Below are 24,539 nucleotides of genomic sequence, written 5' to 3'. Positions count from 1 at the left end.
CATTACCTGAGCAATACGTGAATTGCACGCTATTTCCGGAAGAATAAGCCATATCTGCACGTGCTGTAAACACCCAGTGTCGGGATTCAGGAACACCTACATGTGAGTGCAATCTTTTATTATTTGTTTTTATACCTACAATAAATATACTACATTATGAAGACCTTTTAATTGTATCTCCTGTGGAGTAATTTCACATATCCTAGTTCTATCCTGAGGGAACATTGTGGAGTGGTGTTAGCAGTGGAACCAATCTGTCTTTCCAAAATGCACATTTTGACCGTCCTGTAAAAAGGAGTCAAACACCTCTGGTGAGTTGCCATCTTCCCTTTGAGCACCAGTGGTGAAAGAACTAGAAGACACCTACAGTACCTAGAGAGGCACATGGTTTGGTGTTGGGATTTGTCCCAACTGACTTTTTATGTTTGCATATTATGTCACTGTTTTGGATTGAGCTTTGATGTCATCCATCATAGTTTAAACTGTATTTGATTCATTGACACATAATTTTTATGAGCACAGTAAACACCAATACCTTTACACACGTTGTTTTAAATAAGGCCTTATGGTGCCAGGATTGAAGGGGTGATAAAATGCACCTTTGTCTATGTAGACAAAAATCCTTGCACTGGCCTTGAACATTGGGACACAGATGAGGATAGCTAGACCCCTGCGGCCACTATTAGGGTAAGCTAATTTTACTTTAGTATATAACAGGTGCTAGTATGTGAATTGCAGAGTATGTGGTTGAATGAATCTTCTTGCTATATTTAGTATGATCAAGACTCTAAAAATTGTTACTTTAGTAGTAGGGGGGGGGAAGCAGACTGAAGCAATGAGCATTCTGCTGGGGGACCCACTTTGCCCTTTGCAGATGTGGCTGCGATGATGATAATTACCGTCCAATCCGACCGCATACAGATTTCCACCAGTCGGCCTCCTCAGGATAGTCAGCTTTCCGATGACACTTGTGGCTTCCTGGCTCAACCTGGTCCAGTCCTACATGACTCCACACAGCTCTCACTCACACCTCCTTCCAGCAACCAAGTCTCTCTCTCCCCTTTCCTGTTCTCTGACTTTTCTTTAATCCTAGGTTGTGTAGTTTTGCTCTCAGCTAAACTGTAGGGAAAAGTTTTACTTCCAGTATACAAGTCCCAGCAGTCCTGCACTCTTGTATAGAAACTTATGATTAGAGATGAGCTCGGGCATATTTGGGATCCCACCTTCCTGATCCCTGCCAGGAAGCCAACACTGCACACCCCTAATAACGGGCAGTGAGACATTTTGCGGACCGCAGCTGCACAGATCTGGAAATGCCTCACTGCCTGTGATTATTGGTTTGCAGTGTCAGCAGATGGGATCCTGAACACACCCGAGCCCATCTCTACTTATGATTAACAGAGTTGCTGAACAATGCCATCTTGTGGTAAAAATAAAGATCTGCATTACAGTAACAATGAACAGTGTTACATATGTTTCCTTGTAAATTAGTGTCTGTGTATCAGAAAAATAGAACATGAGAAACCTATGAACTTAAAAATGTAACAACATTGACTGGCCTTCTGGTGCCATAAACAGCCCAATTCAATAGGAATGAGTCCACTCCTGAAGCTACCCTTCAACAACTACTGTTTTTGCCATAGGAACCATTTGCTATTACTCATAAAAATGTCCTGATTTGTTTCTGACTGAGCTGTTCCTTCGCTATTCTCACTGAAAAAAAAAATGTGGCGGCGGCACATGCATTGCTTCCTCCTGCCAGAACAGGACATGCTGCATTGTTCAAGAACAGGCAGCTGTCTCTGCTCCTTCATAATTGTGAAAACATCTGGCTGTCTATAGCCTTTCTTAGGGTGACGAATGTGTAAATCAAAGTTGGAAATACATGCTAGATAAAAATATTCATAGTCATGTGCATTGATTAAAGTTCTAATTTTGTTTTCTTCCAGAGTGACCCAAGTCTCACCTATTTTTGCCATCGGTGTATAGTCCTCTGAAGAAAAATGAAGACTATCTGCACTGTCCAGCAACAAGATATATGTATTGCCTGATAACAGGATATGTATACCAGGTCAAAAAAAAAACAGACACCAACAACAACACCAAACCTGACCATACCACCCAGCACACCACCCAGCATTAAGCAGGCAAAAGCACCCATGATGTTGCAGGCAAAAAAAAAAAAAAAGCAAAAAAAGACAAAATGTAAAAAAAAAGCACAGAAGCCTAACCTCGCTACCCCAATAGATAAAAATATAATCCATAAAACAATAGATACAAATATAACCTCTAAAACAAGTGTGCCCAAAAAAAAACAAAAGAAAATTATTTCTGTATGGAGTTATATTGTGCCATTCAATCGCAGACCACGTGAAAAAACACAGCAACACCATCATAAAAAGGAATCTGTGTGGGCCAGTAAGTGTAAGAACTGCATATTGGCATCATCAGTACATGATATTGTTAACAGTCAGTTCACAAAGAACACAAGTAAGCTCATGCCAGTATCACAATTGCGAGCTATACTCAGTTCAGGAGGTAGAAACCTGATTCCAGACCAAGAATGGATGAGGTTTATGGAAGAGGAGGCCATTCGTAAGTATAAAAGTGTTAAATCAGATTGCAAACATAAAGTGCAGGTAAAAGACTATGAAGTAGTTAGCCATCCAGAAAATCCTTGGCTGGTGGGTTTATGCATGTGGGCGAATGATAGGCACACCAAAGAAAGATGGCCCTTGCTGGTGAAGTGCTTATACAAGTACCCAGATAGCACAATACGGCATGCCAGCAAGCATCGCTCCTTCTGCTTGAGATGGAATGAGGTCAACTATACACTTAGGAGTGACCATGCATACTACACCCAAATACAATGCCTCTTGGCTATCACAGACAAAATCTATGCAGAACTATTAGTCCACACGCATAAAGAAACTACCGTTGTTCCTGTTTATTATGATGCAGATTTTTGGAAAGAAACAGAGATCAGACTGGAGACATTCTTCACACACAATGTACTGCCTTACTTTAAGAATAATGGAATGGAGCAAGGAGATTCCATGGTGAAACCTCCAGCCTCCAACCTCAGTTACACCAGAGATGAAACTCTCTTGCAAAAATGTTGTTCTTTAGAGCGTGGGGAGATTTCCATGGCCTCCTGTAAACTATGCGATGTCCTTGATGGGCATGAGAAGGAGATAGAAGATTTGCAGACACTTCCTAAAGAAAAACAGGAAGATGCCGAAAATAGAGCGCGTAGAGGTAACCTTAGGATCAGAGGTTTGCCAGAATCTATTACCGACCTACAAGGTACTATAACGACATTCTTTCAAGAACTTGCACCAGATATTCCAGTTGAATGTCTGAAATTCGATCATATACACCGGGAACTGTTCAGTCAAACACCTTATGCCAACCCCCGAGATGTCATTATCAAATTCCATTTCTACTGCACAAAAGTTCGCTTATCTCAAGCAGCGTATGCAAAATCAGAACTACTGTTCCGAAATCATAGACTGCAACTATTCAATGACATCGCTCCATCAACAATTGCGAAGCGCAAAAAACTCAAACCTTACTTGCAAATTCTACAGTCACATGGTGTAAAATACCGCTGGGGTTTCCCATTTAAACTTTTGTTTTCAGTCCAATCTCAACAATTTCAAGTATCCACTACCTCGGATCTACGGAAATGCTTCCAAGAACTTGGCTTCGAATTGCCCTAAATGCCAACATAGTCCCAAGCTTTGGACTCTAGAATCCTTCCTACACGCTCTACAGTCCAGCCGGTCCTGCCGCAATAGCAGCTTTCATCCACTGATGTCCACAGTTCTCAAGCATTCCGCAGACTACAAGCTTTTCCTGAATTCTGCTCTACACTTTCTTTATTGCCTTATACCTTCTACACACGATCTGAATTTCCGTCGGGATAAACTCTGACAAATTTTTTAGACGACATTCCGTTCAAGCAGTCTTGCATACACACTGTCACACCAAATTCCGACCATCAAGAACGCGGTGACGTACAACACTAAGACGAGCCGAGAAAAATGAAGTTCAATGCTTCCGGGCATGTGTCGACTTGATTCTGAGCATGCGTGGTTTTTACTCCGTCGGAGTTCCATAGAGACGAACAGAGAACATGTCCGGCGGAATTTCCGAAAGATTGGGGCACACACAGGGTCCAATTTGAGCCTAATGCTGCATACACACGATCAGAATTTCCGATGATATAAGTCAGACATAATTTTTTTCATCGGAAATTCCGATCGTGTGTATGCAGCATTAGGCTCAAATTGGATAGCTATTATGCCTCACTGTTATTTCTTCGACCATGGTTATCTGTTGCACTACAATCTTCTGGGGATTCCCCTCGTTTATAGAATTTTTTCTGAATGTATATAATGGTTTCCTGTAAATATACCTGTTTGATTAATTACCCCAGACATGCTTTGTTGTCTTTTACTCTAAAGGCTGTTTGTAGTTACAAAGGCGTATTTGTTAATATTTAAAATAGTTGCATAGTATAACATATATACTGTATATACTAGTTGGCTTTAAAGGGGTTGTAAAGTAAAAAAAAAAATTCCTTTTAAAATATAGTCTTGAAGCATTTAAAGCGGAGTTCCACCTAAAAATGGAACTTCCGCTTAATCCACTCCTTCCCCCCTTACATGCCACATTTGGCATGTAATTTTTGGGGGGGGGGTGGGGGGGTCAGGAGGAGTGGGACTTCCTGTCCCACTTCCTCCTTCTGCCGAGGGGCTGGTAAGGCGAATAGATTAATCGCCTTATTGCAGCCCCTCCCTGTAGGCGAGCGCCTGTCCAATCGGACGGCGCCGCTCGCACATGCGCAGTGCCGCTCGCGCATGCGCAGTGGGTTCCCCGGCCGTGAAGCCGAAAAGCTGTCACTGCCGGGTGCCCACACTAGGAATGAAGACGCCAGCCGGCGAGGGGGGGCGAGGAGCGGAACACCCCTTTAAGAATGAAAAAAGGCATGATTTTTTTTTTAAATATCGCTATACCTGTTAAAAAGCATCTTCATTGTACGCCTCCGTCAGTCCTGTGTCTTAATTTCCCCTCACTTCCTGGTTTGGCGGGGCGCGTGCATAGTGTAAACGTCACTGCCTAATGGGAACTACAGTTCCTATTAGGCTTAGCGGCTCGCGCATGCGCAGAAGCGGTTTTTTGTTTTCCAAGGGCGGACGAGAACGAGCAAAGTTCTCGTGTACTGTTAGCCACACTCCGCCCCTACATCCCCCAGTATACACCCCTTCCCGCCCCTCTGCCTATACCCATTAGGTTCTCCTCCCTCCTCCCACACATATTCCCGCCTCCTCCAGCCCACTAACCCTCGAGGCCGAGGAATACAAAAATCAGTTTCACTTTACACTTTCCACCAGAGAACTGGGGGAGGAGTGAAGGCGGGGTTGTGAATAGTTTTCCAAATACAATGAATGGGAGGGCGGCGGAGCTACAGCGTCCTAGAGACGCCCAATAATGTGCTGACCTCCGTGCCTGTGAAAGACACAGAACGTCTAGACGCAGAGCTGTAGGCAGAAGAGGGGGTGAGCACGTTGTGGACGTCATGCTTTCCACCTTAAAAAACGGCTGGGAAACTGGTGGAAATGAATAAGAGGAGGCACAGGAAATGGCACTTTCAAAGCTTAAATACAATACTTTGCAGGGCAAAATGAAAGAAGAGGTAAGGAACTTCTAAATGCTCTAGCATAGATGAATCAATTTAGAGAATAAAAAACGAACCTTTAGTGTTCCTTTAATACCATAGCCGAGTACCTAGCTTGAGAATTGCATTTAGAAACCTTTGTCTTTTTAAAAACACCTTTTATACAACCGGTTTCTACTACTAGGTTCAGCTTCTAAATAATTCATCTACTTCCCACTCCTTTTTGAACAATTTTCGATCTCAGCTATGTTGTTTGGGCCTACCAAAACAATTTATGACCTTAGTTAATGTTATGTAACCGCTGTTCTTTCTCTCATCCAACCTGCTTTAATGCTGTGATTAGACAAAATAAAAGCTACTGGGGAGTATTCATTGTTTATGGGCTGTTCAACAACCTTGTCCCATTACCCATTAGCTTATTTATGTGATATTGATTTTTCCTTCGTTCCTATAATTGGCTAGTCTCTTTCCTCTAACCTTCAACCCTTCCCCTTTTATGTTAATTCCCCCCCCCAGCCCCGCCCCCACTTATTTTTTAACTGTACCAGCACATTTTATTATAAGAGGTATACATGTTTTCAATTTGAAACATATCTCTGTTGACTACAGTTCATTCTAACATTATTGTGTAACACATCCCCCCCACTATTGCATAATTCCATCTGAGCCCACTTATGGTATTATTTCTATTGAATTTGGCTCGGGTGAGTCCAAGGGGCTAGTTGAGCCTTCCCGGTCGGTAGAACACAATTATTACTGTTAACATCAATAGCCACCGGCAGTAATAGCATGTAAAAAAATCCGACCAGCTGGTTGTACATAAGTCAATCGATGGATCAACTTGGGTACAACCAGCCTGCCTTGGTGGGCCTGTTAAGATTTGATCCATCTATAGCTGGCTTAAGTTAAAGGGTCACTAAAGGATTTTTTTTTTTTAGCTAAATAGCTTCCTTTACCTTACTGCAGTCCTGGTTTCATGTCCTCATTGTTCGTTTTTGCTTTGATGTTGCTGTAATTCCTCTCTGTTCTGGACACTTCCTGGTTGTCTGTTTCCTGATCACCGCAGTACTGGGAGATTTCTCACTGTGGTGACCAATCAAGGAGGTGTGATTACTGTGTGTCAGCACCAATCCAGTTTCGTTTTACAAAGCATCACTGCCCTCTATTGGCTCTTTGTCTCTGTACATCAGAGAACCAGGAAACTAAACTGCAGGTACATTATATGATTGTTTTTTATCTATTTTTAATCATTTTTAAAGGGAATCAGTTAACTATTATGTCTCTATACCCTGTAAACAGTCATTTCAGCAAAAAAAAAAAATATTTCCTTTAGTGACCCTTTAAAGATTTTGCAGGTACTAAGTGCAGGAAGAAAGACTTTTTGTAAATATTGTAGTGTGATGCATACCTGTGATGTATGACTTGCCAGTTCCAATTGTAATGTGTAATACCTGTGTATTACCTGCAGGGCTTTTTTTTCAGGGAGAACTTGGGGGAACTCAGTTCCACCACCTCTGGCTCAGACCCTTTGGTGCCTGCTCACCACAATCACTTGTAAACACAGAAGTACTGTTTCTATGTTTACAAGTGACAGCTCTGCACTCTGTGTGTAGCCACCTGAACTCTGCACTCTGTATGTAATGCAATCCTGGTATTTAATGCCCCTTTAAGACCCTTCTACTGTTTGTGAAATCTGAATGGGGTTGTGGTTGAGTTCCTGCACCTATTTTCTGAAAAAAAAAGCTCTGAGTACCTGTGTAATGTGTATTCTTACAGTCAATAAAATTAGGGGGAAAAATCTGACAAATGTCTTCTTTGGAATCTAACTTATATATATTTTTTAGAACAAATGCAGCTTATCATTCATTTTAGTTCACTTTTTTATTTGTCATATAATTACATTTCTAAATTAATTTTCAAACTTGAAGTGCCACAAAAAAAACTTTTTTTATTGCCTGGAAGCTTGAAAAGCATGAAGAACACACTTATTCTGAAAAAGATAATGGCTAGATGAACACCCTAACCCAGTTTTTCTCAACTCCAGTCCTCAAGGCGCCCCAACAGGTCATGTTTTCAGGCTCTCCATTATTTTGCACAGGTGATTTGATCAGTTTCACTGCCTCAGTAATTACCACAGCTGTTTCATCTGAGGGAAATTCTGAAAACATGACCTGTTGTGGTGCCTTGAGGACTGGAGTTGAGAAACACTGCCCTAACCTATAAATATATAGTATTAAAATAAACTGGCAAAGCGCGCCAAAACCTTGTACAGCTAATTCGGAATGATGTGTTATTTAAAAATTAAAAATTTAAGGTGTGCGAACAGGCACAGACATCTATTATACCGTACTCCGTTATGATTATATAAGTTGAAACTTAGACACTCCCCAATCTGTTGTCATGCCTGTGCTCAGTCTGATCCAAACTCTAAAGACCTTATATCTCTGACTTCCTTCAAGTACAGTAATACCTTGGATTACAAGCATAATTTGTTGCAGAAGAATACTTTGTAATCTAAAGCACTCATATATCAAAGCGAGTTTCCCCATTGGAAATAATGGTAACTCGGATAATCCGTTCCACGGCCACTGCTTGTCTATGCAGTACCACATTTGGCCAGAGGTCCGGGTGCTTGGGAGACATTCGGACACACTCTGAGACCACTCGGAGATGCTCTGAGACACTCGGGAACGGAGTGCTTCCAAGTGTCTCCGAGCGTCACCGGCGCCCCTGGCTATATGCACACGCACACCATCATGCAATCTGGCCTTTTTTCAGGGCAAAGTAAAGAATGCCATTTGCAAGCTTTATATAACATAGGTTTGTGTGCTAATGAGGCAATTCAAACCACATGCACAGTCCATGAAACACACAAAATGCAAGTTCACCCAGTGTTGAGACTGAACTTCAAAGTGGGTACATCTGTTAAATTACTAACCCAAAAAACACACTCTCTGAGCATGCCCAGAACAATCCAAGTGCTGTCCCTGAGCATGCCCAGACCAACCCAAATGCAGCTATCACAAAAAAAGCTACCACCCTGTCCAAAACACATCATCCATCATGCTACAAAATTACAGATGGGACAAACACCCCCCGGTCCGGGGAGCAAACATGGGCAACATGGACAAAAACATGGACAAATACCATTGCAGTCTATGGAAATTAACCTGTTAATTTTGCTAGTCCCCATTTGGCTGGCTTTTATTCTTGATATTGGCCTTAAAATGGATATGGGGTCCCACCCTGAGGGACATACATCAGTGTCACCAATTTTGACAACCCCAAAAATCAAACAAGGAGAAGTGCATTTAAAAATGCCAAATTACTTAAAAGCTAGTAATGTGCGGCTTTAAGAAAACTTAAAAATCTACATTGCAGCTGCAAAATCTTAAAAAAAAAAAAATGACCTGCCCCCCCCCCCCAATACATACAAGGCCATTTGGGTCTGTTAAGGGTTAAATGAGAACCCCACGTGAAAAATACCACCCAAACTAAAAGAAAGCCAGCCCATGAAAGGGGGTTGGAGGCAGGAGGGGCTCGGGCACCCCAAAAGTCAACCACCTTGTTCCCATGTTCGGTGGGACAAGGGCCTCTTCCACACAACCTGAGGCTGGGGTTGTGGGGGGCTTCAGACAGGGGGCTTTACGGAATGTGGAAAGCCCCTTTAAACTAGTGGGTACAAGGTGCTTTGTGGTTGGTATTGGGCTCAACATGCCCCAAAGGCAGACAGCTATGTTGAGTGCATGTGGCCTGGTATGGTTCAGGAGGGGGCTGGGCACTCGCTCTTCTCGCCCCTTTCTTAGCTGGCCCTGTTGTATGCTCTGGAAAAGAATGTGGTTTGGATTAGTGAAAGCAGGCCATGGCCTTTTGGGAATGTAGTGTAGTGTGGAGTTCCCCCTTAAAAGCAAAAGCTAGCCTAAGGAAATCAAAGGGATTGGGGGGGACGGGACAAGAGCATTGGAGAATGGAGTATGGAGTTCCCCTTTAAAAGCAAAAGCTAGCCCAAGCAAATATTCATTAGACGGGGGAGCTCATGCCCTTTTAGGCCGTAAAAAAGGAGCTAGAGGAGCGAGAGTCTTTTTACCTAATTTTAACAAGGTACATGCCACATGTTGGCAACATAACATGCTCATAAGACCTGTGTGCAAATCTCCTAAAAAAAAAATACATAAAGGTGAACCAAAAAAATTTGTCGCGAGTTACTTATTTCCACAAAGATTAGACGTTGCTTAACATTTACTAAGATTTTGGGTGCGCAATGTAAAAAACTTATGTGAACGGGCGCAAGAGCCGCTTGCGCAATGCTTACATGGATCTCACGTAGTTATAAATGTATTTGAAGGCACAGCAGGTTATCTCGGAAAAATTTATTTTCTCATTCTATTTTGGGCATGTCTGTTACTTGGGCAGTTGTTACTAAACTTCCTCACATCACCCCATAATATTGGCATCTACATCTGTTAATATTGATTTGGAGATGCCGTGTGCCATGTCCATATAGGCATACAGATCGCATTGTTTTGTGCGCTAAGACCGCTATAGCAAATGGTGGGTTCAAGCTCTGTTACCGGCGCACGATGTCGTAAATATGGAAATGTGCGTTGCGCCTCACCGTGCGCCTCTACTGACGGCTCACTGCTTTAGTAAATCAACCACACTGTGTCTCTTCTGCAAAATTATGAAAAATTCTTACCTACTTGTTTTGAAATCTTGACAATGTCAGCATCTGTTGGGATAAATAATCTCCAATGCAAATGTTAGAGTTATGTCATTCCATGATGGCCAAGGATACTGAGCCCCAAAATGGCAGGGCAAAGATGGCGTTGATAGCAAGGGAACTCATAGATGTTGCATTGCAGGGTGCTGAAGGGAGTGTGTTGTTAGTTATGTTGTTTATGTCAGTGGTTCTCAATCTCAGTCCTAAAGTCCCCCCAACGTGCCATGTTTTGGGAACTTCCCTTAGATAAAATAGCTCTCATCAATACTATGTCATTGATATTCATTTAAAGCAGCTGTGGAAAGTAAATGAAAACCTGAAAACCTGGCCCGTTGGGGATAATTGAGGACTGAGGATGAGAACCACTGGTTTATGTAGTGCTTTATGGGAGGGTAGTAACCCCTGTCAGATTTATTTTCACCATCTATGTCCCATTGCAGAGATTTCCCTTCACTTTCTGTCCCATAGCCGAACAGGAAGGGAGAGGCAATCCCTGCAAATGAACCACTTTGCATCCGGGCAAATTCTGGCACTTCGCTCCTACATGTAAAAAACATATTTGTTTTGCTAGAAAATTACATAGAACCCCCAAACATTATGTATGTTTTTTTTAGCAAAGACCCTAGAGAATACAATGGCGGTCGTTGCACGCAATTTTTCGAACATGTTTTTTTGGGGAAAAAAATCTGTTTCATGCTTTAAAAAAAAACTAAAACATTAAAGTTAGTCCAATTTTTTGGAATAATGTGAAAGATGATGTTGCGCCGAGTAAATAGATACCTAAAATGTCACCCCTCAAAATTGCACACGCTTGTGGAATGGTGCCAAACTTCGGTACTTAAAAATCCTCATGGGCGATGCTTTACATTTTTTTTACTGGTTACATGTTTTGAATTACAGAGGAGGTCTAGAGCTAGAATTATTGCTCTCACTCTAACGTTTGCGGCGATACCACACATGTGTGGTTTGAACACCGTTTTCATATGTGGGCGCGACTTGTGTTAAGGCTGACCGCAGTCGGGAGGTATTTAAACCCGCCCTCCTTCCTCCTTCTGGGCGTCGGCTTTCTGGTGTCCCACCCACCCATCCCCTTTTTTCTTGTTATTTCTTCTTCAGGTCAATTTCCCTGTTTCCCCTCAGACCTTTCTCTAGCACGATTACCTGAGACTCTGAGTACAAATGTATGCATTCACTTCTGCATGCAAGCACACGGGGACAGGGGCACTTTAAAAAAAAAAAAAATATTGTTAATTCTACTTTTTACTTTTTTACTTTGACACTTTAAAAAAAAAAAAAAAACATCCCTTGTAATAGGAATATGGCATGACAGGTCCACTTTACAGTGAGATGTGGGGTCAATAAGACCCCACATCTCACCTCTAGGCTGGGAAGCCTGAAATTAAAAAAAAAAAACGATCTCAGCTTCCCAGCCGAGGCGGCGTCCTCTTTTTGAATGCAGGGGCCGGGCGTGACATCATAACATCACGCCCGGCCTCCGACGATCATAGAGACTCCGAACAACCATCTGGCCCGCCGGAAATCTCTATAGTGGACATCCGGGGCTGGCGGATCTGTTCTCCAACTTGCATCGGTGAGTCGGTAGAAGCACCGGAGGGCGGCTGGGAAGGGTGACGCCCCCTCTCGCTGCCCGTAAGAACCATCAAGCAGCGAAACAGCCGCTATGATCGTTCTTATGGTGCAGAGGATCACCGGCTCTAAAAGACGATGTCTGTAGCTGCACCCATCATTCAGATTTCCCCACTCAAAGTCAAGGACATTCATATATGTACCTTGGGCGGGAAGTGGTTAAGGGAATTTCTTGGGGACCCCCAGGTTACCAGAACTAGTGTCCCCAATGAAAGATTTCTGCTCTATTACTTTTCTAGGGACAAATCATAATTTGGGGATTTTCTTTTACTTTCACTTTTAATGATAATCTCCTTAACGGGGGCACAGACAGCAATAAAAACTGACAGGTGTTATAATCCCTCGGGACTCTATCTAAAAGTAAAAAAAAAAGTTTGGGCTTTCGATATAAGGTTTCAGAACCATTAAAGTGGCTGTAAAGCCTTGTGTTTTTTCACCTTAATGGATCCTATCCATTATGGGCCAGATTCACAGAAGAGATACGACGGTGTATCTCCTGATACGCCGTCGTATCTCTGAGATACGCTCGTCGTATCTATGCGGCTGATTCATAGAATCAGTTACGCATAGCTAGCCCTAAGATCAGACAGGTGTAATTGACTTACACCGTCGGATCTTAGGATGCAATTCTAGGCCGGCCGCTAGGTGGCGATTCCATTGCGGTCGGCGTAGTATATGCAAATGACTAGTTACGGCGATTCACGAACGTACGATTTACCCGTCGCTCTAACTTTACGTAATTTCCGTCGAGATACGCCGCGTAAAACTAAGGCTGCCCTCTAGGTGGACTAGCCAATGTTAAGTATGGCCATCGTTCCCGCGTTTAAATTTGAAAAATCACGTCGTTTGCGTAAGTCATCCGTGAATGGCGCTGGACGCCATTTACGTTAACGTCAAAACCAATGACGTCCTTGCGACGTCATTTAGCGCAATGCACGTCGGGTAATTTGACGGACGGAGCATGCGCAGTACGTTCGGCGCAGGAACGTGCCTAATTTAAATGGTGCCCGCCCCATTTGAATTAGGCGGGCTTGTGCCGAGCGGATTTATGTTACACCGCCGCAAGTTTACAGGTAAGTGCTTTGTGAATCAGGCACTTACGCTGTAAACTTGCGGCGGTGTAACGTAAATGGGATACGTTGCGCCGCCGCTGCGCAACGTAAATGTACCTGAGTCTGGCCCTAAGTATCCACAGTGACAGTGCGCCGGTGTAAGGCTTTGTTTTCAATTAAGTTTCACATAATGTGCTAGTATGCACTGCATACTAGCACATTATGACATTGCCTTTCAGGTTTTTAAAATAGTAATTTCTCAATTATCAAACGTACTGAGAATTTTTGCATACGATTGGAAAATACAAGTGTATGGCCAGCTTTAGATTTGTAAGCTCTCTGAGACAGAATACATAATTGTGAGTCAGGGAGTGAGTGTCCTGTGACAGGGTGCATATAGTTCTGCCATCTCCTGGGTGACACTGGGTAAATAAATAATGTGTTCCTCCCCTAGGCACAGTCCTCATGACTTGGAACCCTCTGAATAATAGGGGTGGGTGGAGGGAGGGACCATCTATAGACAGGAACTAAGACAGAAGTGAAAGTAGTTCAGTGTTACAGCTGAAGTCATACAACAACAACAACTGAAGACATCATCTGAGATCTCCAGATCTGGAAGTGATCATAATCTCTAAGGGCAATCTTTATCCTCACCACTGCCTTGTCTTACCCTCAGGAGACATATACAAGGTAATGTGACAGAATGGGCCAGGGGTTTGCTGTGTGTTTGTGTATGACATAGACTGCTAGATTGTAAACGTGTGCAATGTGTGTGTTGCTATGAGAGAATGTACCTGGATCAGAGATATATTAGTGATGGGTAATATCACAATGTTCAGAGGAGTTTCAGAAATCAGCTTTGATTTGATCATCAGTGGCTGGAGATATCAGAAATGTTGTGACAGTGAAAGTTTGTCTACAAGAAATGTGTGCTTTCCTTGAGTGGTCACTGGGTGGTGCTGCTGAGTCATCAGTATTAGTCATTCATGAGCTCTGGGACAAGTCTGGGCATAATCTTGTACAGTGTCTATTTATACTACCACGTGATCATGTGCCTACTGGAAAGTGATAGTTCACAGCTGTCCTCATTAACCACTTGACCTCCGGAAGATTTACCCCCCCCCTTAATGACCAGGCCATTTTTTTGCCATACGGCACTGCGTTATTTTAACTTGCAATTGCGCTTTTGTACATAAATTAAATTGATGTCATGTTTTGCCCCCCACAGATAGAGCTTTTTTTGGCAGTATTTGCTCACCTCTGTTTTTTATTTTTTGCGCTATAAAGAAAAAAAGACCGACAAAAAAAAAAAAACATTATTTTTTATTTTCTGCTATAATACATATCCAATAAAAATGTCTTCATAAATTTAGGCCAATATTTATTCTGCTACATATTTTTGGTAAAAAAAAATCCCAATTAGCATATGTTAATTGGTTCACATCTACAAACTATGTTATCTATTTATGACATTTTTTTTATACATTTTTTGTTACTAACTAGGGTTGTCCCGATACCACTTTTTTAAGACCGAGTACAAGTACCGATACTTTTTTTCAAGTACTTGCCGATACCGAATACCAATACTTTTTTTTAATCTCATGTGACAGTGGCACATGTTGCAGTAGTTTTATTTTTTATTTTGTTAATTTGTTTTAAAAAAAAAAATTTACAATTTCTTTTATTTATAATTTTTTTTTTTTTAAAGGGGGACCATGTCAGTGTGTTTTTTCTTTTATTTTTTATTATTTTCTACAATATTTTTTTTTGTTATTCTTTTTTTTTTATCAGCCCTGCTGGGGGGCTTTGGTGAGATATCGGGGGCAGGGCAGCCATCAGGAATTATGGGGCCCCTTACACAGCTTCAAGCATGGGCCCCCTGGAGCAGAGAACCGGGGGGGGGGGGGGTGCTGCTGTCTGAAATTGAGAAGCGGGGGGGGGGGGGCCTTTACAAAAAAAAGAAGAAATAAAGAAAAAGAAAAATATATATAAAAAGGGGACCTCTTATTTTTTTTAATAAAAAGAAATTACAAAAAAGGGGGGTTGCCATCCGGGAGCTCTGGGCCCTTTAATAAAAAAAAAAAAAAGAAGAAACCTCTGGGCCCTTTAATAATAAAAGAAAATATAAAAAATAAATAAACAAACATTTATAAAAAAAAAAATGGGTGGGCCCTGGGGACCTCTGGGCCCTTTAATAAAAAAAAAAAAAAAAAAATATACACAAAAATAAAAAAATAAACATTTATTACAAATAAAAAAAAGGGGGTTTGCCACATGGGGACCTCTGAGCCCTTTAATAATGATAAAAAAAAATATATATATATATATATATATATATATAAATTAAAAAATAAAGAAATAAAATATAAAAAAAATTAATTATAAAAAAAGGGGGGTTGCCATCTGGGGCATAATAAATAAATAAATATATATATATATATATATATATATATATATATATATATGTGTGTATGTATATATATATATATATATATATATATATATATATATATATATATATAAAAAATAATTAAAAAAATATATAAAAAAATATATATATTTTTTATACAAAAAGGGGGGTTGTCATTCGGGGCCCTGGGGATCTCCGGGCCCCCCGTACCCCTAAAAAAAATTGGCCGTTTAATAAAAAATAAAATAAAAATATATTCGAATTTTTTTTTTATAAAAAAATAAATAAAACAAAAGGGGGGGTTGCCATGCGGGGCCCTGGGGACCTCCGGACCTCTAAAAAATAAATAAAAATTGTCCCTTTAATAAAAAAATTAAATAAAAATATATTAAAAAAAATATATATATATTTTTTATAAAAAATAAATAAAAAAAAGGGGAGTTGCCATATGGGGCCCTATGGGTCTCCGGACCCCTTTCAGGTGTACTTTTTTTTTTTTTAAAGGGGGTTCCCATCCGGGCCCCTGGGGACCTCTGGGCCCCTGATGGTGGTCCTGATCAGGGGTCTTGACAGACCTCTGACATCTCCCCTTTGAGACAGAGAAAGGGACTAGGGACACATGTTCCCCAGTCCCTTCCCAGCAGCCTCAGCTGCCTGAAAATGAATGGAGAGAAGACAGCGGCTTCTCTTCATTCATAAACTGAAACATTGTAATCACAGTTTATGATGTTTCAGTTATGTAAATGGACAGAGTCAGTAATCACTGACTCTGTCCATTCGGAACAGTAAGGAGCCTGATTTACTGACTCCTACGACCATCCTGACAGTTCCAGGGGGTGGAGGAGGAGCACAGAGGGAGAGAGAAACACAGTGGGGGACACGGAAGAAGAGAGAAACACGGAGGGAGACGGAAACACGGAGGGGGACACGGAAACACGGCCTTGGCCGTGATTTTTGTGTCATTGTCATGCTGGAATACCCATCCACGACTCATTTTCAATGCTGCGGCCTGAGGGAAGGAGGTTCTCACCCAAGATTTGACGGTACATGGCCCTGTCCAACCTGAGATTAGAAGCAATCCCTTTAAGGGAGTGCTCTAATCTCAGCTCATTACCTGTATAGAAGACACCTCAGAGACAGAAATCTTCCTGATTGATAAAGGATCAAATACTTATTTCACTCATTAAAATGCAAATCAATGTATAACTTTTTTGAAAAGCGTTTTTCTGGATATTTTTGTTGTTATTCTATCTCTCATTGGTAAAATAAACCGACCATTAATATTATAGACCAGTGATGGCGAACGCGTGGCACGCGTGCCGCTCCCGGCACGGCAAGCTGTTTCGATGGGCACGCCACACGCCATGAAAAATGTAAAAGAACACACTAAAATCCATTTGTCCCCACCGCACCCCAAACTACAACTCCCACAGTTCTCTAGGGCTATTGATGACGTGTCTGAGTGGGAGTGACAAAGAAGAAACTCCCGGGGGTGACGTGCGTGCGTGTGTGCATACGCACGCTGATCCAATCAAAGAAGCTGTCTCATCCACACCGCACAAATCAGCGGTGACGTGACTGGGAGCACACACGGCTGGAATCAGAGGAGCCTTTCGGCGGGAATAATAAGCTGCTGGAGCAAGGTCAGACACTGGGAGACAGGAGTTAATGTGCAGTGTACGGTACAGTTATCTTGTTAGTCCTAAGCCTGCCCCACTCTCAGATATCAGGTGCTAGCTCTGCAAATAATCAATTGTGCAAAAAGAACAGCCTCATTACTGTCATTGGGAAACATTGTGCCCCATCATTGGTGTTATTCAGCCTCATTATTGGTGTCATTGGGAAACATTGTGCCTCATTATTGGTGTCATTGTGCCTCATTATTGGTGTCATTGTGCCTCATTATTGGTGTCATTAGGGAACATTGTGCCTCATTATTGGTGTCATTGTGCCTCATTATTGGTGTCATTAGGGAACATTGTGCCTCATTATTGGTGTCATTGTGCCTCATTATTGGTGTCATTGTGCCTCATTATTGGTGTCATTAGGGAACATTGTGCCTCATTATTGGTGTCATTGTGCCTCATTATTGGTGTCATTAGGGAACATTGTGCCTCATTATTGGTGTCATTGTGCCTCATTATTGGTGTCATTGTGCCTCATTATTGGTGTCATTAGGGAACATTGTGCCTCATTATTGGTGTCATTGTGCCTCATTATTGGTGTCATTGTGCCTCATTATTGGTGTCATTAGGGAACATTGTGCCTCATTATTGGTGTCATTGTGCCTCATTATTGGTGTCATTAGGGAACATTGTGCCTCATTATTGGTGTCATTGTGCCTCATTATTGGTGTCATTGTGCCTCATTATTGGTGTCATTAGGGAACATTGTGCCTCATTATTGGTGTCATTGTGCCTCATTATTGGTGTCATTAGGGAACATTGTGCCTCATTATTGGTGTCATTGTGCCTCATTATTGGTGCCATTGCATGTGTCAGGTAGGTGAGTGCAATGGTCAGGTAAGTGAGTGTAATGGTCAGGTAGGTGAGTGTAATGGTCAGGTAGGTGGGTGTAATGGTCAGGTAGGTGAGTGTAATGGTCAGGTAGGTGAGTGTATAATGGTCAGGTGAGTGTACTGGTCAGGTAAGTGAATGTAATGGTCAGGTAGGTGAGTGCAATGGTCAGGTAGGTGAGTGCAATGGTCAGGTAGGTGAGTGCAATGGTCAGGTAGGTGAGTGTAATGGTCAGGTAGGTGAGTGTAATGGTCAGGTAAGTGAGTGTAATGGTCAGGTAGGTGAGTGCAATGGTCAGGTAAGTGAGTTTAATGGTCAGGTAAGTGAGTGCAATGGTCAGGTAAGTGAGTGTAATGGTCAGGTAAATGAGTGTAATGGTCAGGTAAGTGAGTGTAATGGTCAGGTAAGTGAGTGTAATGGTCAGGTAGGTGAGTGTAATGGTCAGGTAAGTGAGTGTAATGGTCAGGTAAGTGAGTGTAATGGTCAGGTAGGTGAGTGTAATGGTCAGGTAAGTGAGTGCAATGGTCAGGTAAGTGAGTGCAATGGTCAGGTAAGTGAGTGTAATGGTCAGGTAAGTGAGTGTAATGGTCAGGTAAGTGAGTGTAATGGTCAGGTAGGTGAGTGTAATGGTCAGGTAAGTGAGTGTAATGGTCAGGTAGGTGAGTGTAATGGTCAGGTAAGTGAGTGTAATGGTCAGGTAGGTGAGTGTAATGGTCAGGTAGGTGAGTGTAATGGTCAGGTAAGTGAGTGTAATGGTCAGGTAGGTGAGTGTAATGGTCAGGTAGGTGAGTGTAATGGTCAGGTAGGTGAGTGTAATGGTCAGGTAGGTGAGTGTAATGGTCAGTGTATGTTGCACAGTGCATTCTAAGCACAATGCATTCCTAATCCCTGCAGTCTGAGCGAATCTGGCAGAATCGTACATTTCTAGTCCCTTAGGGCTCATTTAGATCAGTCCCATCCTCTGTACAGAGACGCTGGCAGGTTTAATTCTGTGTTGGCACTTTGCAAGAAATAAATTGCTCTTGTGTCGCGGTTTGGGCACTCGGGCTCAAAAAGGTTCGCCATCACTGTTATAGACTGATCATTTCTTTGTCAGTGGGCAAACATACAAAATCAGAAGGTGATTAGATGCTTTTTTTCCCTCTCACTGTATATATGTGATCCTGCACTTCCACCTGCAGCGGCTGAAAGTACCTAAAAAAATCTGTGGTCAAAGTGAAATTAAACCTACAATTTTTTTGGTACTTTCAGCCGCTGAGTTAATAACTTTCTAAGTACGTAGTTTCTTTATCATTTAACCCTTGACTGTATTCCTGTTTAACAAGTTCGGCTCTAGAGCAAATTTTTTTCATATTTCACCCAGCTCTTTTAATGAAAGTCAATTGAAAAGTCAGCTTTTGTCAATCAGGGTGTTGCCGACAGGGCCCCCCTGGGTCAAATTCACATTAAATCTGCCTAAACTCAATACATGTAAGGCCATTTTAAAGTGTGTTACCTCTTTTGCAGCCAATGGGACAGCACCTACTTTATATTTGTTGAATTATTCCATTCACATAGCATAACTTATAAAAAAAAAATATATATATACCGTATATACTAGAATATAAGCTGACCAGAATATAAGCCGAGGCACATAATTTTACCACAAAAAAATGGGAAAACTTATTGACTCGAGTATAAGCCTAGGGTGTCCATCTGCATGCCTCACTGTGCTCACTTTGTCCATGTGCATGCCTCACTGTGCCCATGCCTCACTGTGTCCATGCCTCACTGTGCCCATGACTAGACTGACGTTTAACATGGGAGTCTATGGAAGGGGTGCCCGGCTTTGAAAAATTGGTGCTCCCCAGCCGGAGGTCCCCCAGACAACAAACGTTGCACACTTGTAGAGGGGCAATGGGGCTACATGTGTGTTACGTTTCGGGTCCAGGAGACCTACGACTAGGGGTGTAACGGATCGTCACCGATCCGTGATCCGAACGGGCCACCCCGTTCGGATCGGCACACCCCGCGATCCGCGGAGCGCTCCGGAGCCTAGGCCTAGGAAAGTCCCCGGCTTCGGCCTAGCTCCGGAGCGGCGGCCAGTCTGCTTGCCAGAGCCCAGCGTGACACGCCTCCCCGGGGAGGCGTGTCACGCTGTGCACTGGGCTCTAGCAAGCTGAATGGGAATGTTAGCAGTGAAGCACTGGTGTGAGAGGAGGGGGGGGAAAGGGGGAAAAAAGAGCACAATAGCAATTCCTGTGAATTGCTATTGTGCTCTTTTTTCGGATCAGCAAAAAAAATAAAAATAAAAGGTTCCTTTTTTTAATTGGTCCAAAAAAAAAATATATTATTTTATTATATATATATATATATATATATATATATATATATATATATATATATATATATATATATATATATATATATATATATATATATATATATATATATATATATATATATATATATATATATATATATATATATATATATATATATATTTTTTTTTTTTTGGACCAATGAAAAAACGGACCCTTTTTTTTTTTTTTTTGCTGATCCGAAAATGATCCGATCCGTGACTCCTGATCCGAGGATCGATCCGATCCGTGAGTTTTTTGATCCGTTGCACCCCTACCTACGACCGGCCGATACCGGGTCCCCAAAGTCACCGGAGAAATGACTGTTAAACATGGAAGTCTATGGAAGGGGTGCCTGGCTTTGAAAAAAAATCGGTGCTCCCCGGCTGTAGGTCCCCCGGACAACAAACTTGTAGAGGAAGAGTGGGGCTACATGTGTGCCAAGTTTGGCCGGTACCGGGTCCCCAAAGTCCAGGAGATTAGGCGCAAAAAGGTGACTCGCGTATAAGCCAAAGGGGGGCATTTTCAGCACAAAAAAAATGTGCTGAAAAACTCGGCTTATACTCGAGTATATACGGTATTAATATATATGTTTTAATGTTATTACTGCTTACATTTGCATTACATACTGCTTAAATCCTACCTAACTTTCCCTTTCTATGTAATGTTACAGCAGAAAAATAAACAGCATTCCGATCCCATAAAAAACACAGAACCTGATTTACCAAACTATTTTTCAAGCATGATCCAAAGTGTAACTTTGGTTGTAGACCAATTATTAGACCTGATGCCGACTCCTTCTTTGTACCTTTCTGGCCATTATTTCCTCAAATGATGCTTTCACTCTCAGGGCCGGTTTACACTGCTGCGGTGCGAATTTAGTGTGAATTTGATCCGATTGCGTTGCAAATTTTCATTTGCGAATTCTTTGTGTTCTTGCGATTCTACTGCAAATATTTGCAGTCTATGAAGCTGAATTCGCATCGCACACGGATCAAACTCACACAGGACCCTTTTTGTACGCAGCTTAGATTCGCAATGCATTGATGTAAACAGCACTCATGGAAAACTATGTTATTTAAATGACTTGAGAATTTGAGCGATCGCAACGTCTCAAATTCGCAATTGAATTTGCAGCAGTGTGAGCCAGCCCTTAACAAATTTTAAACATGTTCCGTAATCATTTTCGGGAACTTCAGCAGAGCTTTCTCTGCGGTGCTGGAGGGAGATGCATACATCAGCAGGGTGGGTGGATTGGATTTAAAACAATAGTAAAAAGGCTTGATTTAAATCAACTCGATTCAAATCCTAATTTTTAGCCCATGTTCACACGGACAGTGGGATTAAAATTGTGCGAATTCAGCTGAACTTGCACGATTTCATTCCTCCATGTCAGTCCCGACTTTGGAGGCGATTTCAGAGACATCTGTGCAGGTTCCTGCACAGATGTCTATACAAATTGCACCCCGAAGTCACCAAAAGTAGTACAGAAACTACTTCTGGGAATTGGTTTTATAACGCAAAAAATAAAAACCGCAGAGGTGATCAAATACCACCAGAGGTGATCAAAGCTCTATTTGTGGGGAAAAAAAGGACGCCAAGTTTGTTTGGGAGCCACGTCGCACGACCGCGCAATTGTCAGTTAAAGCGACGCAGTGCCGAATCGCAAAAAGGGGCAAGGTCCTTAACCTGCATAATGGTCCGGGTCTTAAGTGGTTAACTGACAATTGCGCAGTTATGCAACGCTGTACCCAAACAAATCTGATGTCTTTTTGTTCCCACAAATAGAGCTTTCTTTTGCTGGCATTTGATCACATCTGTTTATTTATAGTGCAAAAAATACATATCCCCCAAAAATATATAAAAAAAACAAATTTGATTATCAGTTTAGGCCAATATAGATTCTTCTACATGTTTTTGGTAAAGAAAATCCCAATAGGCGTATATTGATTGGTTTGTGCAAAAGTTATCGTGTTATATATGGGATAGATTTATGGACTTTTATTATTTTTTATTGTTTTTACTAGTAATGGCGGTGTTCTGCAATTTTTAGCGGGACTGTGACAAATCAGACCCAAATGACACTTTTTGAGGACCAGTGACATTATTACATTGATCAGTGCTATAAAAATGCACTGATCAATGTAAAAATGACACTGGCAGGGAAGGGGTTAACACTAGGGTCCGATCACGGGGTGTGTTCTAACTGTAGGGGGGGTGGGCTGCCAGGGACATGACAGAGATCACTGTTCCCAAGGACTGGTCTCGGACATGTCATCTGTCAGAACGGGGATTCACCTTTTTTACAAAGGCAGATCCCTATTCTACCTCTGTACTAGGCGATGTACTAGGCGATCCGTGCAGGAGAGCCAACCTGCCGTCGCATAATGCGATCCAACCAGGAAGCTGTCCTCCGTACTGGGTCAAGTGGGATGGGAAATGCCTCAGTTACAGATGATTGACCCAGTACAGGGGGCTGCTTTCTGGCCAGCTCACACATGTGGCTTTGGATCTTAGTCCAAGCATGCCCAAGCTTATTGCTACTGGGGAGTAAGGCTAGGTTCACACCATTGCGACTTGTCCAAAACCAATTCGCAATAACAGGAAATTTTGACCGGTGTTCTATCGAGTTGTCGAAAAGTGCCTGTGCATGCGCAGAACAGGAGGGCACTCCAGCTAATTTGCCAATCAGCTGGAGTGACGTCACCATAGCGCAAGCGTAGGATTTTTTTTTTAGAAGGGAGATACTATTTCACAGGCACAATTGAAAGCTATACAAAGAGCGGAGGGACACCGTACAGATGTCAGATTGTGCCTCGCTGTGAACCGGCGGCGCTACAGCAAGGAACAATATGACAAATACGGTGTCCCTCCACTGTGTGCATAGCATTTTATTGTGCCCGAGAATGGCATCTCCCGTCGAAAAAACCCTCTCACGATGTGCACATGCGCTTTGGTGACGTCACTCCAGCTGAACGGGAAATCAGCTGGAGTGTTGTTCCGTTCTGCTCATGCACAGGCGCATATCGATGGCGGGCAGGCACATAGCGACAGAACACCGGCTCTCTATGGAGCCGGTTCACAAATCTCCGCATCAGGTCCGGTGCGTTTTGCACAAAAACACTGTTAGGTAGATTCACAAAGAGTTAGGCTGGCTTATCAGTAGATAAGCCGGCCTAACTCAGAATCTACGCCGACGGATGTTTAAGCGTATGCTCAAACAGAGATACGCTTAAACATATGCAATTTGCAATTTTTCGGATGGCCGCTAGGTGGCGCTTCCATTGCGGCCGGCGTAGAATATGTAAATGAGTTTCTACGTCGATTCACAAACGTACGCCCGGTCGCAGTCGATTTACGCCGTTTCCGTAAGGCCTTAGGCGGCCTAAAGTTATTCCACCTATGAGGTGGAATAACAATGTTAAAGTATGGCCGCCGTTCCCGCCGCGAGATTCGAATTTTTTACGTCGTTTGCGTAAGTCGTCCGCGAATCGGGATTTTTGTCGTTTACGTCCACGTCGAAATCAATAGGCCCATACGGCGTACTTAGCCGCAATGCACACTGGGAAATGTAGGCGCCCGGCTCATGTGCAGTAACAAAAAAACGTCAAAAACGTGAGGTCAAGCCTCATTACCATGAAACACGCCCCCCCCCCCAACCAATTTGAATTAGGCGCCCTTACGCCTGCTCGTTTTAGGCTACGCCGCCGTAAATTAGCAGGTAAGTAGGTTGAGAATCATTACTCGTCTAGCTAATTTACGGCGGCGTAGCCTAAACAGGCTACGCTACGCCGCCGTAACTATAAGCCAATGTACCTGAATCTACCTATGTGTCTTTTGGTCCGTTTCAGGTCCGAATTCAGCCCAAAATTCAGGATGAAATCGGATTTGAAACGGTGAATGGGGACGCACTGGACCCCTGCTGTGAGCCACATGCGGCTCATATGTAAACCGAGCCTTAGATTTCCCATAATTAACCTTACTGTGCTGGTAGCTTCCCATTATCAGGTATAAACTAGATGTGTAAACTGTCTGTCCTAACAAAGGGTTAAAGATTTCAAAACTTTTGTGGTACATTTTAACAAAAATGTAGGCCCCTTTCACATTTATGTGACTTGTCCTGCAAGACATGTTGTACCCCATGATTTCCAATTGAACAAGCTGAAGTTAGA

The 24,539-nt window shown here is 42.4% G+C and overlaps 1 protein-coding gene across 3 annotated transcripts in view; it reads left to right on the top strand.

Moving 5' to 3' along the window:
- LOC120936936 overlaps positions 1 to 24,539 on the top strand; it is a 46,673-nt gene that overhangs the window by 18,562 nt on the left and 3,572 nt on the right. Inside the window, exon 2 of one of the 3 annotated variants that reach the window (XM_040349754.1) lies at positions 1,950 to 4,042. The exons of 1 other annotated variant lie outside the window; for it this stretch is intronic. In XM_040349754.1, coding sequence (XP_040205688.1) covers positions 2,061 to 3,722 — 1,662 coding nt within the window. In that variant the 5' untranslated portion in view covers positions 1,950 to 2,060 and the 3' untranslated portion in view covers positions 3,723 to 4,042. Of the gene's footprint in view, positions 1 to 1,949; positions 4,043 to 13,591; positions 13,793 to 24,539 lie in introns of those variants that run through there. One more of the 3 variants, XM_040349756.1, reaches the window with a different exon arrangement.

The sequence above is a fragment of the Rana temporaria genome, chromosome 4 (assembly GCF_905171775.1).
Source record: "Rana temporaria chromosome 4, aRanTem1.1, whole genome shotgun sequence".
Taxonomy (NCBI): domain Eukaryota; kingdom Metazoa; phylum Chordata; class Amphibia; order Anura; family Ranidae; genus Rana; species Rana temporaria.
Note: the sequence above shows the minus strand (reverse complement) of the source record. Positions and strands in the feature narration are given on the sequence as shown.